This window comes from Amphiura filiformis, chromosome 10, assembly GCF_039555335.1.
Source record: "Amphiura filiformis chromosome 10, Afil_fr2py, whole genome shotgun sequence".
NCBI classification, from domain to species: domain Eukaryota; kingdom Metazoa; phylum Echinodermata; class Ophiuroidea; order Amphilepidida; family Amphiuridae; genus Amphiura; species Amphiura filiformis.
Genome location: NC_092637.1, coordinates 16,789,891 through 16,805,634, shown reverse-complemented (window position 1 = coordinate 16,805,634; position 15,744 = coordinate 16,789,891). Strand labels below are relative to the sequence as shown.

The 15,744-nt window shown below is 37.6% G+C and overlaps 1 protein-coding gene across 3 annotated transcripts in view; it reads right to left on the bottom strand.

Annotated features, from left to right (window-relative positions):
- The window catches only part of LOC140162573 (uncharacterized), a 104,703-nt gene extending 88,959 nt beyond the window's left edge, over positions 1-15,744 (bottom strand). Inside the window, exon 1 of one of the 3 annotated variants that reach the window (XM_072185831.1) lies at positions 15,515-15,744. In XM_072185831.1, coding sequence (XP_072041932.1) covers positions 15,515-15,580 — 66 coding nt within the window. In that variant the 5' untranslated portion in view covers positions 15,581-15,744. The remainder of the gene's footprint in view (positions 1-15,514) is intronic. The other 2 variants (XM_072185832.1, XM_072185833.1) reach the window with 2 other exon arrangements.

Here is a 15,744-nt window from a genome sequence, read left to right as displayed (position 1 = left end):
TGAACACACAAGTACTTGTGCATCTGGGGGATTTCCCTCAGCCCAGTTCCTCTACATTTTGGGTCCTAGTAATATATTTGTAAAACTGTACAACCCCCCCCCTTAATACTTGCTACATCCTACAAGCCTGTGTATATGTACGACTCTTGTCCATACAGGCACTTTAGCGTAAATGTACTTTTAGAGGTTTGGTGTTTAGCCCATAAGCCCAACAGTAACAGTAACTCGACCACTGTCTGAAAATAAGACTGAGATTATTCTCTGACTTAGTGCTGCTAACATTACATTAGCGTAGCTTGGTGTTAGACCGGTAACTCGACCACCGTCTGAACAATCCTACAGAGATAATTCTCAGACAAGACGGATAGTCAACTGATCGCTACACACGCCTGCAATTGCTGCAGGTACATCATAGCAAGGTGGAATGTCATCACTTGTGTAGGCATGGTAGAGATGGTACATGTACAATGATTTTCACACAAGTTAAAGCTATAAAGAGCCGATATTTTTTGGCCAAATCAACCCTGGAGTTTTCGATTGTAAAATTGTAAAATCAACCAGTTCTTGGTTGCAGAATTTGTTTTAAGTACTGTCAGAGATAGAACCAGCATTTCAAGTCAAAACATAGACTGTGGTCAAAAGTATGTTCACTACATGTATTCCCGTGCATGTATTGTCCAGATTGAATGTCACATAAAATTGCACCATCTTTTAGATACAGTAGGCCTACAATAGTGTACATTGTACCATGGAAGTAGTAGATTAAAAGGCAGGAGTTCCAACATTCTTTCAAATGATACACATGTATGTACTAATGAAGATACATAGGACTTCAAACGTATACATCTTGCCACTAAATATTTTAAGCATTGACTGTGAGTTCACACATTAACTAAGTCGAATGTGTTGACCCTTTAATCCTTTCCCAAAGTCATTTGTTCAATGCGTGTGCCATGTACATGTACATGTACCTGTGCTTTTTACATACATACAATTACACATACTATCTTTAAATTCATTTTAGAAATTGGGATAATTTTTTCATAGTATTTTAAGTCAGTATGAGATCAATTAAATGTTGGGCCTCTATTAGATAATTGCAAACAAAATTCCATTAATTATGAGACATTTACATATATGCATATTTTAATGTGTTCTTTCATTCAAACTATGTGGAGACAGACATTATGAAGCTCTCTCTCAGTGCACACCCAAGGAAGACTTCACTCTACCACGTACATTAAAGCTACATTCTACTCCCGGCAAAAGTCCGCGCCAGGATATTGATCGATGTACATTCATTACACCACGGTATTTGGAAGTGTGATGTGATGAAACACCGGAGTCAATGAACTACCATCCCATCATATAGCTATAGCAGCTATTTTTATAACACATGACTGAGCTACATAGGAAATGACCTTTAGGAAGCAACTCTATAGCTGGAATCACAGCTTATTATAGGTCAAGGTCATGACCAAGTTCAATTGAAGATGCTATAGTATGCTGGGAGTGGTATTTCAGTCACACATGTGCATGGATTTGAATGTAAATTTGTAAGGACAGCTCTGGAAGAATTACAACTTCAAGGTCATGATTGAATTTACTAATTTATCAATATCAAGGCATGACACCTTTCTTACTCATCACAACAGCAATGGCTGGTGAATCAAATACACAGACTGTACTACTTACAAGTCATAGCCCTAACATTAACATCCAATATTCCATATTGCAATTGACATGTTTTTAAACAATAAGCCTTGGTGAAATACATTTTGTTTCATGTTGCGATGTTTCATGCATCCAATCACCTCAGTGGGTCATGTCTACATGTAACAAATGTCTGGACTATGGTCCCTATACATGTAGACCACTTGCCATGTGACGTCATTGCCTGGCAGTATGCGCAAAAATTATGGCAATTTCCATTGTTCTTTGCCCTGCAGTGTGCGTACGCATCGTAGTTTGCTCAGGGTACATGCATTTTAAATTGCCCATCACATTTCATATAGTACAAGAAAGCCATTGAACAGTGTAGCGGTTCATTTAAGCATATCGATAGACCACTCCCTCGCCTTTGTTGATAAACAATGAACAATAAACAAGTGGTCTATAAACACTAGGCCATGGTAAAATCTGTTATAAAATCTGTAATTGTTTAATATTTATGCGTGGCCTAAAATAAATGCAATATGAAAGAGTTGGATCAAGTTCTAATCATCTAACAGTGGCGTACCGTGGCCGCCCCAACCCCGGGGGGCTGAAGAAAGTTCAATTTTGCCGCCCCTTCCTGAACAGCCCGAAAAGATTGACCCAATTTTTTTCTCGGCCGTTTGAAAAAGTGAAGAGCAAAAAGGGTTTCAGGCGCTAGGCGCCCTAAAAGCAGCACATTTTCATGTATAGTACCATTTTTTCACAAATTTTTATGCTTTATCAAAATTTTCCGCCCTTTTTATACCCGCATGCAGCGCATGCAGGGTATCTTCTTATCCTTGGGTTTCATCTTCTTCTCCTCCTTCTCCTCCATCAAACACATCATTCTGACAAGGCTAGCGCTAAAACTACAAAGGCCCCAGGGCCCATATGTGGTACACTTATGGGCCCTACCCTGAGATGTGCCTTTTGCCCATCTCAGCCCCAGAGGTCAAAGGTAACGGGCCCCAGGGGCCCAAATGTAAAAACACAAACCATGCCGTTTCTCATCAGATGAAGCAGCCTCAGGGCCGTGAGTTGGTACACTGATAGCCCCAGGGGTACTCTATAAAAACAAGTATACTTGAGCCCATATGTTATATATTATGGGCCCCAGAGCCCCAAATGTTAAAAATAAAGGGCAACAGATTGACAAGGCTAGCTGTAAAGCTATAATGGCACTAGGGCTCATATGTGGCACATGTATAAGCCCTAAATTGTAGATGTGATTTTGGCCCTAGATGTTCAAGGCTAGGGGCCCCAGAGGCCCAAATGTTAAAACAAAGGGCCGGCCGTTTCTCAGCAAATAAAGTAGCTACAGGGTTCAGGTTTGGTACACTAATAGGTCTTAAGCATTATATTGTTATATGTATATATGAGTCCCATGTGTCACACAACATGGGCCCCAGGGCCCCAAACGCTAAAAAATAGGGCCGGCCGTTACTCGGTAAATAAAGCAGCTACAATGCCCAGCTTGAGTCTACTGATAGAACTAGAGAATTATACTTAAACATATATACATGAGCCTCATAAGTCAAAAATTATGGGCCCCAAGGCCCCACATGTTAAAACAAAGGGCCGGCCGTTTCTCATCAAATAAAGCAGCTTTAGGGCTCAGAGTTTGTACACAGATTGCACCTGAGAATTACATTGTTATATGTACATATGAGCCCCACATATTACATAATATGGGCCCCAGGGCCCCAAAGCAGCTAAAACATGGGGCCGGCCATTACTCAGTAAATAAAGCAGCTACAGCGCCCAGCTTGAGTCTACTGATAACACTAGAGAATTATACTTTAACATATATACGTGGGCCTCAGAAGTCAAATATTATGGGCCCCAGGGCCCCAAATGTTAAAACAAAGGGCGGCCGTTTCTCATCAAATAAAGCAGCTTCGGGCTCAGAATTTGTACACAGATAGCACCTGAGAATTATATTGTTACTAACATACACCCACCCACCCCAAACACGTAAGACAGATCCGTATTATAATATTATATGATGGTAATGGAAATACCAGCGTGAAGCGTTAAGGCTGTTCCAGTTAAATTACATACCCATTGGCTGTTCCATTTAATTTACATACTCCCTCTGAAATGGCCCCAGAATAAGCTGTTCCTTTTAATTTACATACTCCCTCTGAAATGGCTGTTCCATTTAAATGACATACTCCTTCCGGAACAGTTTCCACCTAATCATATTGCATAGCTTCACTGTGAATAAGACAGACTGACAACAGCCACCTATGGAGAGTAAGAGAGACGACTCCCCTGCGAGGGGACTTTTTACAATTTCTTTATTGTGCGTGCTACGACAGTGCAACCTACATTCAATTAAAGCTTGTGACTTGGGCTTTCACTTTTTACACATTTTCTGCCCAATTGGGCGAGTTTTACAATTTCTTTATTTTAAGTCCTCAGCAAATAAGGACTGTAAGTTTGGGTACACCGATAACATGCGGGTATAGCCGTATTTGTGTACAAATATATAGCCTTCTAGTTTACTTACTAATTCCTTTTTGCCGCCCCATTCGTTTTTGCCGCCCCTGTTTTTGCCGCCCCTTCTTCTTCCGCCGCCCCTTCATTTTGGCCACCCCTGCTTTACCCCGGGGGGCTGGCACCCCCAAAGCCCCCCCCCCCCCAAAATATGCACCTGTCTAACATCATATAATGAGCTGTACCCTTTGAAATCCCCCCAAACTGTGACGTACATGTACATACATGTACATAGTATGTATGTCTGTAAGTTTGAAATGTGTTTGGCCCTTAGCCCCTTCTGGTCCTCAAACAAATAAAGTTGAAAACCCCTGCTAGGGTTCGTGCCCAGGCTCACCATTGATGAGTGAAACTTCCTATTTTCTTGGCATCAAGTTTGTATTAAATTCGAATACTGCCTGTTGGTTACATTTTAAAATGAGTGAGGCAAACTCATCATCATGCTTTGATCATGGGAAAGCAATAATGTGCAACTTGTGCAAGTGGTTTAGGCCCTATAGTTCAACATTTTAGAAATTAGGCACCTTCCACAAAATACTATTGGCCGCAACTGTTTGTGAAATTTGCCAATTTTTTTCTCTTGTGAATGTTTCAGCCCAATCTACTGAAGTAATCACCAATTCTAATACTAGTTCTTTGTACATTTTTGCTTGTATGTGTTTGTAACTGTCCCATGTGGCTTGATCTGGCTAACATTCATGTGAAAACAAACTTCGCCAAGTTTTCCTTGGCCTACAATACAATGTAATCAGAGTAATCGGATATACATATTTTTGTGGCAAGAAATTTGTTATTATCAGGTCCCTGTGATCGTCAGGAAGTGATGTATACAGCTGATGATGCATCAGTGGTGAATAGATAGCCCCCTTATCAAGTAAGGTTTGTACTGTAGACACAATTGCACAATTGGTAGACTCACAAGCCTAATCAAGAGTATTGCTTCCTTCCCATCTATTGCGCTATATGTACTATTATGTAGGCTCTACACACAATAGTATGATGTGGTACTAGTCTAGAACTAGAATGTAGGCCTAATCATGCTAATTGAATAGGAATAACTGAGGACGACTACCACTGTCAGGTAGTATGGTACATGTATGTCTTTCATTTTGCACTTTCTCAGACGAAAACGTTGGCATTTTCAGGGTCTACTTGTACGGTGCACCAGCACCAACTCCAATTTTTATCTGACCATGTTACTACTGATCTTCATCTCAACTCCTGATCAGGTTTTACTTCTTAAAAATACTTATACATACGTGCGTGTGACAGACTGACAAGCCTACAAATGTACAGTACATTTTTAACTTCTCTTGTTATCTTCCCAATCCCACAGATTTATTGAACTTTATAAGGCAAGGATTCCCCATGGCAAAATCAATCTTCCTGGGATGCAAATTACCATGAAAGGGTTTGCATCAACTGAATAACAACAATAGGCTATATAGCAGAGTTTTATCTATGATGACGTGGTCCCCAATCTTGTAGCCGTAGCCAGTATTTGGCACTCGCAGACTTCTCTGGATAGTATAATGCTCTGCGTGCTAGCTATAACCATCAACATAAAAAAGTCTCAAATTTTGAGATATTTTCTCAAAGAGCTATCTTAAGAACCACTGAACCAATACCAGGCTTGTTTGTACCCATTTTAATGCATTTTTCATGCTGATTCCAAATATAGACATGAGAATTTACAATTCTGAAATATTTTAAATTAAAAATAAAATTTAAACTTGTCGTCTGCAGCCGACACACCTGCGTGGAGAGATCAGAGTCCAAACCTACAATCTGGCAATACAGCTGTATGTTGGTTGTGGTCTCCAGTCCCCTCCATCTTTTCACTATACATGTAGATATGAGCTTGTTCCCCCCCCGTTCAAATGTATTCGACCCACTGACCCCACCCCCACCCGCACCCCCCAAAAAAACAGTTTCCTTAAAATCAAAAGCTAGATCCCATGCATTGATGCATAACATCCAAAATTATATCCTGAGGGGTAGGTCTGGCTTCACCATAAACCTTTGTCCCTTGTCCCCTTCCTGACCCTGTCAATCCTCCTTAAAATGTTGACCCAAAATTCCTCCATGAATGATCAAAACTAGGGATAACAATAGACCCTTGAAGATGGATTTAACCTATGATTTAACATCATCAGGATGTAGGCCTGCCTATTAAAGTCAACATAAAGTCTGAAAACAAAGTGTGTCATACCAATATGGGTGAACTTGTACCCAAAATGTTCACATCACAAAAATGATTTCAGATTTCAGTTTCACAGTGGCATTATAAGTGAGAAAGAAAATGAATTTATGTACTCCAAACTTAAAACATGCACCTGTAAAATGATTTCAAGTTCAAACCATATGCTGCATATGCTTGCCAAATGAACAACTGCCATACTTCTCTCCCATGTTGATCATGTTCACACCATTTTCAGAATTAACTAGCTAGGAGTAATTAGGGCAAGTGCTACAATGACAGTTGACAGCGAACTGTAGTACTGTACTGTCATGTACCACACATGGGTTCTTAACACTAGGACTGAGGAGATTTTAAAAGCGATGAGATTTGATGAAAGAGTGGAAATTTTGTGTTGTCAACCAATGGCTCAACGGTACCTACTTCTGATGTCATTGCCTGGCAGTATGTGCGCTTATCATCACAATTTCCATTGATGTTTGCCTGGCAGTATGCTCCCGCATTATATTTTGTTCAGGGCCCGTGCTTTTAAAACTACCGCCACATCATGACAAATTGACAATAAGGCTAATTTGTGTAGTGTTTGTATGCAGTTCGCTCAAGCATATCAATACACCAGTCCCTTGCCCTTTGTTGATAAACATTGAGGTCAACTCATCAATACATGTTTGGGTTTTGCTCATTTGCTGGCCAATGTAATTTTCTGTCAATGGCATCTGATTATAAAAATGTTTCAATGTCAAATAAATAATCCCAATTCGCCTATTGCAGTGAGAGCCTTGAACTGGCAATGCCAATGACAAGTAGTAACTTTACGCAATGTTATATGACTGGTTCAATTCCCATTCATGCATGGCTTGCATGCTGCCAGATCGAGGCTCTCCTCGCATGGGCATGGCATGACGGAACTGTGTAATGAATGAAACTTTACAAGCTTTGAGAAGCTCCCGGGGGGGGCCACTTACATTACGTGATGGACACCATGCTCATGTATGGACTCTCAAAACGCACCCTAAACAAGTATTACTCAGTGCATGCAAAACATACCCTAAACAAGTATTTTGCCATTTTTTTAACACTAAGAAAGTAAAAATTCATGTTCAGGTTCTTGTTTCTTAGCTTTTCTTAATGTTTTACCCTACGATTTGTTCTGATAGAAGCAAACATAGCCTATTTCACCCTTTTTTATTTTGCCATTAACCCTAAAAATGCCTAAGCAAGTATTTTGCTTGGAAAAGTATACCCTTTTTCCTGATTTTTGGCGTTTTTGACACCCTAAACAGGTACAGCGCTGTACTTGCCCAATGCTGAAAAACAACCCTTTTTACTTGTTTTTTACATGAGCATGGTGTCCACCTTGAAATACAAGTGCCCCCGGAGAAGCTGTTTTCCCAAATTTTCAACGATGACACCTCCGCTTTTTCTGGCCCTAGAATAAATAGAACTCTCTAGAGTCAATCTATTGTTTATAAACTAATCATGACAAAGTTATTTAGTTACACATAAGTTATGTCAACATGAAAATCAATATGATGAAATGGTGAACGACTTGTAAAGATGCAAGCCAGGTGTACATAGGGGCTTTATCAGTCTGTACTTTGAAGTTTAAGTATGTGTACAATTACGTACAATGTGGGTCAAAATTATTTGCTTTTGGTCACTTTTCACTTTGCCTTTACTGCTTTGTCTTCCCTGCATGACTTGTAACCACCTCCATGTACACGTAAAATCGGATATAAGTGTATGCTAGAGACCGAAGTTCTCCATAATTTTGTAAAATATGTTCAATTCTATGTTGTTTTCCGTTTTCTAAAAATAACCATAAAAATGTATCCACTTTTGGGAAATCCAATTTTTTCATTATAAATTAAAATACACTGGACACTACAATTTTTCTATCAAGAAACCTGGGATTTGAACCTTAGACATGCCAGGCACTCGATCACCGGCCGGTAGCCATAGGGGTTGCACAGCCCGAAGCCCGAAGCTCAGCCAGCGATTCCCTGAGCGCATAGCACTTGGGGTGATTGCGTAAATCGCATCACAAAATTACCTTAGAATTTATTGGCCTGACACACAACAACAGAATTATGCACCATACCCTCATGCATTGATAATGGTATTCATATATTCATGAACACTTGACTGAATTGGATTTATCCACCATCTTGACACACAATAATAGGATTATTTCTGTCTGCAGTACACTGCAGTGTTATCATTCTGTTTCATGACCAGTCCTTGACAAGTTTACAAATTCCACAAAATCTTACAATTTCAATTCAACTGTAGGTACCACCAGCAATTCCTGGTACCAAGAATAATTCAATACAATTCAACAACTGTCCAGAGAGTTACATCACCAACACAAAAGGGTGCCTATTGATTTGTTTACCACTATCAAATAGTGTTTATTGTGTTCAGGTAAACTGGCATAAATCCATTCATGGGTTGATGCTGTCTACAAATTGATGGCCAATATTGAACACTTCCTTTCAATGGATAAAATGATGAAAGATCATCACACTCAGTGGCATAGCCAGCTTTTCATAAGGGGGGGTGGACTGGAGGCATGTTTCTTCGCTCACATGGTGTATGTTTAGATTACAGATGTGGGCTGCTGGGAGTCAAACTAACAAATTGGTGTCAGAGGTGGGATCTGGTGTTTCCTAGGCTTGAAAAAATGTTTATTTCCCTGTATAAATTTAATTTCCCTCCAGTGTGGGATGTTTCCCATATGTATTTCTTTATTATTCCCCTCCAATATCCTGGCAAGTTCAAGGAGCTTCCTGTTTGCCTGTTTTTTCCAGGCCTGGTGTTTCCAAACACCAGACTGACCCGGATTGGATTAGGAATTTTTAATGGATACGGCAAAGAGAAGGCTGACCTTTGTCACAGGTCTGAGTAAGTGCATTATGCTGCATCGATAATGAAGGTACTGGTATTGTAAGCTTGATCAACTTACACAAACTCTAACCCACCCCAAATATACACCCTCCAAGCCTAACTAATCTTTATTCCAAAACCCTTGCCCTTACCCCCAAAAGGGAATTAGGGGAGAAATTGATTTCACCTGAAAATCGGACCTATATTTCATGTTTTAAAATGCATGAATGTGTTAACGTTTTAATTACTTTATTTTGCCTCAATTCATCGAAATTGTTATTTTTATCGCTAACAAAATAAAAGAGAAACCTTTCACATAATTTTGGAAATTAAAATTTTTTTCTAAAATTTTAAAAATACCAAAAAAATACATTCAAGTGCAAAAGCTTTTTTCTTCTGGGTAAGAATTTTTTTGCTTACATGCAACAGTTTTTTTATTGCAGGTTAGAAATTTGATAAATAGGTCATCATATACAAAATGCATGCATCGGCCTATTTATCAAATTTCTAACCTACAAGAAAAAAGCTGTTGCACTTGCACGTAAGAAAAAAATTCTTACCCAGAAGAAAAAAGCTTTTGCACTGAATGTATTTTTTGGGTATTTTAGAATTTTAGAATTTTTTTTAAAATTCTCCTTCCTAAAATTGCCATTTTGATGAGATGAGGCTAAATAAAGTATAAATTGAAACTATATATTCATGCATTTACCAAGTTTAAAAGCTTTTAGCGATTTTGGGGTGACATCAATTTCACCCCTTTTTTTTTAATAGTAAATAGTAAATAAAAGGAGGCGGCGGCCAAAAAGGAGGCGGGCGGGGACGAGAAACTTGTATTTTATTTTACTTGGCTTCATAGGCATGTAATATTTGTATTCTGTCGGTCGGACATCCGGGCTATCTCTAGTCTCGGGCCCAAACTGCATGTGGCTCACGGTTTGTTGTGAACAACAGAAACCGGCTGTGAAGGAGGCTACATAGCGATGTTGCTGGAGTGGCATTCAATTTCGGAAAAAACGACACTCGACCATGGAATTTAATTTTAAGTTTGTCAGTATATAAACAGTAAATCAAGTAAGATTCTTCTACTCTGAAGACTTAGAAACGGTTGTTTGATTCCACTGACTATTTGCGATCGAAATTTACATAACACCAATGACAGAAATCATCAACAAAAATCGAATCAGGGACTTGTTTTCACTCGAACATCATCAACCGGAAGTGACGTGACACGGACCGACAGAATACTATCAAGTAGTGAAAGCCACATTTCATGAAACATTAGCGCATTTTGTAAAATGGCCCTTCGTGCTCAAAAATTTAGCCATACACATATGTTAAGATATATAGGAAGCCATTTATTTATTTATATTCTTTCTTTATCCAGGGTAACCTCTTCAGTATCAGCATTGATAATGCTGGGACACAAAATTTGGGACATCAGGCGAGCATACTTTTCCTCATAACAATTAACACTGCTATTTTAATTGTAGGCCTACATACATGATTGATTGACCCCTCATTTTTTAAGTTAAATGATTCTCTTTTTAATGAAAGCAATTTTAGATGAATTTATTAAAATGGAACCGGCGTTTTATTATTACAATGAAAATATTAGTCGAACATGTCCCACAGTACGTACACGGTGTGCGGGATACACATACACCCTGAGCCTGAGGATCGTACGGACTACCGTATTACAACCGCAGGAGTAACATGCATGGGCGCTAGTAGTAAATTCCAAATTTCTATGCTTTACCTCACTTGTTCGCGTCAAAATTAAAAGGGGACATATCTGACAGTAAAAGCTAACATTTTATGGAAAATAAATACTTTCTATTTATTTTTACAGAAATGTTAGGCCAAATAAAATAAAATACAAGTTTCTCGTCCCCCCGCCTCCTTTTTGGCCGCCGCCTTTTTTTTTACTATTTGCTATTGAAAAAAAAATTATTCAAAAAAAAAAAAAAAAAAAAAAATTTTTAAATTTTTTTTTAAAAAGATATTCCTACCCTTCCCCAACTCTAACCCACCCCAAACCTTACTACATGTATACAAACCCACCCAACCCCAACTAGCCAAACACCCTTGCACCAACCCCAAAAGGGAATTAGGGGTAAAATTGATTTCACCCCTTTTAAACTTAGTAAATGCATGAATATATTACGGTAATAAAGTTTCAATTACGGTACTTTATTTTAACCTCATCTCATCAAAATGGCAATTTTATGGCTAATTATAGGAAGGAGAAACCTTTCACATAATTTTGGAAATTAAAAAAAAAATTCTAAAATTCTAAAAATACCCAAAAAATACATTCAAGTGCAAAAGCTTTTTTCTTCTGGGTAAGAATTTTTTTCTTACGTGCAACAGCTTTTTTCTTGCAGGTTAGAAATGTGATAAATATGCCCATGCATGCATTTTGTATATGATGACCTATTTATCAAATTTCTAACGTGCAATAAAAAAGCTGTTGCATGTAAGAAAAATTCTTACCAGAAGAAAAAAAAGCTTTTACTAATGTATTTTTTTGCTATTTTTAGAATTTTAGAAAAAATTTAAATTTCCAAAATTATGTGAAAATTCTCTTTATTTGTTAGCGATGAAAATAACAATTTCGATGAAATGAGGCAAAATAAAATAATTAAAAGCGTTAATACATTCATGCATTTTAAAACATTAAATATAGGTCCGATTTTCAGGTGAAAACAATTTCTCCCCTAATTCCCTTTTGGGGGTAAGGGCAAGGGTTTTGGATTAGGTTAAAGGTTAGTTGGGCTTGGGTGGGTGTATATTTGGGGATGGGGGTGAGTTTGTGTAAGGGTAGGAAAACATTTTTTTTTTAAATTTAAAATTTTTTTAAAAACAATGTTCAGTATCGGTATTGATTTCAAACCGAATAACCAGGAAATTGGGTATATCGAATATACCTATTGTCAAGCTGAACAAATGTACATTTTCACTGTTTCTGAATTTTGAAGCATGCTTAGCAAGTGGACTAAAAATGATACAAATCATTTGTTTGGTCATACATTGCATCAGTATACTCAAATAGCACAATATCGGTGATTAAATATACATTGAACAGCCATATTTGGCATAAGCGGACATCTTGGAAAAAATAGCAAAAATTGAAAAATAGTAAATAGTAAAGCCCTGCCTCCTCCTTTTTTGAAAAAGTCCGGACGAGAAACTTGTTTCTTTTTTTACTTGGCCTTATAATATATGGCTTTAATTTAAGTTTATTAGTTTATAATAGTTATCGTCCGCCTGTTTGTTTGTTTGTTTTGACCATCGACAGTCTCATCATCAATGCTCATGACTCTGACTATGTTTAGTATTTCACTATTTATTTGTCAATAAAACTGATTCTGATTCTCACTCTCGACAGTCTGTCATTAGGGAGGACGACACTTTTTAGGTTTTTTCAAGGAACATCTACAAATTTGGTATCACTGTAAAGAGCATTAAAAAACTTAGACAATGATACCAAAAACAACTCTATAGCTCAAAGTATGGGGGAGTTATACCTATTTAAAGTTGTGAAGGGTAGCGGAATTTGTCTGTCATTTTTTGTGTACGGTACCTTGGATTTATTTGTCTAGCACTTGTATATTTTTACAAATAACACTTACAAATCTGGTATCACTGTAAAGGGCATTAATAAAGAAAGACAATGGTACCACAATCAGCTCTATAACTTATAATATGGGGAGGTTTATGCCTATTTAAAGCCATGTGTAGTTTACTGTTTTTTTGTGTGTCAATTTTTTGTGTACAATACAGGAGTATTTTAGAGACGATGATATTGCCTCCACCAAGAAATAAATATTGTTAGTAAATAAACAAGTAAATTTTGGAATGAATAAAGGAATAAAAAAAAATGAAAATTAATAAAAAAATAAACAAATGAATATGTACATGTAATCATAGCCTAATCTGATGTGACCCATGCAACACATGTTCTGCCAATGATGTTACTTGTGAACCTCATCTGACACTGCACTATTCAATTTCAGTATTGAAAAAAAAAATACAAAGGAAGTGAAAAAAAAAATGAAAAAATATTACACAGATTCTTAAAGTATCATAGAGTTGATTAAAATTAGTAACAAAAATAATATCACTTGAATTAAGTGTGTGTTTTGCATTTTACCACATACGACATGACCCGATGTCCGCTACATCTCCCACCCAGCGTCAGCCCGACCAAAACACTGCATGCACCGCCACCTCACCATTTCTCCCGTACTGTCGTATTTTTACGGCCAATTGCCAAACGGGTCATCACAGTAATTTGCTGCGCATTTATGCTTGCGATGGATTCTGCACAAGAATGACCACAAACATCTTCAGAATACTCTAAAATTTCATATTATATAGGTTTAATATAGGTTTAATGACCTCCTTCCGCTCCATTTTGGCAACTTTTTACGCCAAAAATCATGAAAATCTTACCTACAAAATAGACCTCAAAAACCTAGAAAATTAGGGGCTTTCCCCAAAACAAACCCCGTCGTGTTTGGTATGAGTGCAAACGTCACGAAATTTCCTATAAAATGATGACATCATCCAGGACCAGGTAAGTCTCGTGAAGTCTAAGTGGATAAATCCAAATCGAGATTTCGTGAATTTCAAGCAGGCGAAAAAATGGCGTCCCGTCGTCGAGTCGCTTCTACGGTGTAACTCCTGAACTCAGCGACTTCACGGCGTTAAAAAACATGCTTATTGCTTAAGGCTAATGAAAGTTGACTCCCAGTTTCCCGTTACCCGACTCCGGTCAGAAAAAAATGCCGATCAAATATTTCATTATTTTCCATTATTTCATTATTTCACATTTTTTCAAGTTTTTAAGAAAAAAAGGATAGTTTTAATGTCATCTTTCACGTCCGACACGTATTTTAAGCACTTTTACGCCGACCCTGACCGGCCCGAATAGTCTTTACCAAGCGCTGGGTTAAACTACATTGGTAAAATGGCGATATCGTGAGGCGCATTTACTGGAGACTAGGAATTCCCTGCATCTAAGTTTCTCCTACCACTAAATGGATAGACCGAACACAGAGAGGCAGCCAAGTTCGCGGGAACCAGCGTATGAACAAATATGAAAGCATTTCTACCGTGCACTCGTGGCAGCGCTATATATAGACAACATCAAAATAAATAAAATAAACAAAATTTGAAGTCAAATTTATTCTGCTTTTCTTACAAATATTTATGTATTTAATAAAATAAACTTATAAATAAAATGATTTATTTGTCAATTTCTTGCATGGTTGTTTTATTATTAACACGTGCACCCTGTGATGATTTTTACCAGCAACCTCCAGTTTGTGCAAGTAGACAAACTATAAATTTCCGTATAAATATTGCTTCCAAAGATGTGCTAGTGGAGAGTAAGTTTGGTTTGTAAAAAGTAGTGTGCAATAGAACACACAGACACCGTGTATTTATATGGAAAAGTGGTTCTCCAAAGACTATCATGGACTTCTGGTGCTTTCATATGTTGCACAACCTATAGGTTAATTTGAAGATTCCAAAGAAGATGTGCTTAATTAAAATTTGTTTTGAAGTGAAGCATGGTCATTACTAACTATACTTTATTATTTTATTTGGGCCTCAAAACATAGCATTCCGTAATTAACTTTGCACCGATAACGAAAGTTTGAAAATACTGAATAATGAATAATGAAACAGTCACCTACCCAGTCATGAAAAACTATGTAACGGGAAACTGGGGATCAACTTTCATTAGCCTAATGTTCTTTTTTTGTTGAAAACTTTAAATAATTGGAAAATTTCATCTTTAAACTCTTCAAAAATAATTTCCTATTGTATTTTGAGTTTTGAAAGGGTGAGAAATGGTGAGTTGTTTTCACTAAGTTTCACACACAAACAGATACAAATGCGTAAATCATCGTATGCGCTGGACTCGCTACTGTCATGTGTACTGCAGTTCTACGTACTATTTCAAGACAACATTTTTTGGCATAAAAGTCCCGGGATAAAAGTTGTAAAATATGCAATCAAAACACACTCTATTTTATATATATAATATTATATGCTTCAATAAATTCGGTTTGACTTCTTGCAGCGACGTGCTGTACCTGCAACTGTACACTGCATACCTGAATGTTATTGTCTACAATAGCAATGCCCATGAATACACACACACACTATGGAAATGCATTGGGAAATAGGCTATCAACATGGACGGCCGGCAAAACAAAACCTTACCACAACATCGCCACATATTCCTAGGACGAGCGTTTGCCCGATCCATAGATATATTAACATCCTCATATTCAAATAGGCCAATCGGCCGAGTTCCACAGTAAAATATATAAGTTCCGAATCGAGTAAATATTATATCCAAAAGAACAGAAAACTTGTAATTCCTGAGCACTGTGTCTCCACTGTAAAAGTACATGAAATTCAGCTTCCGTCCGGAACTACGTTGACTTCTT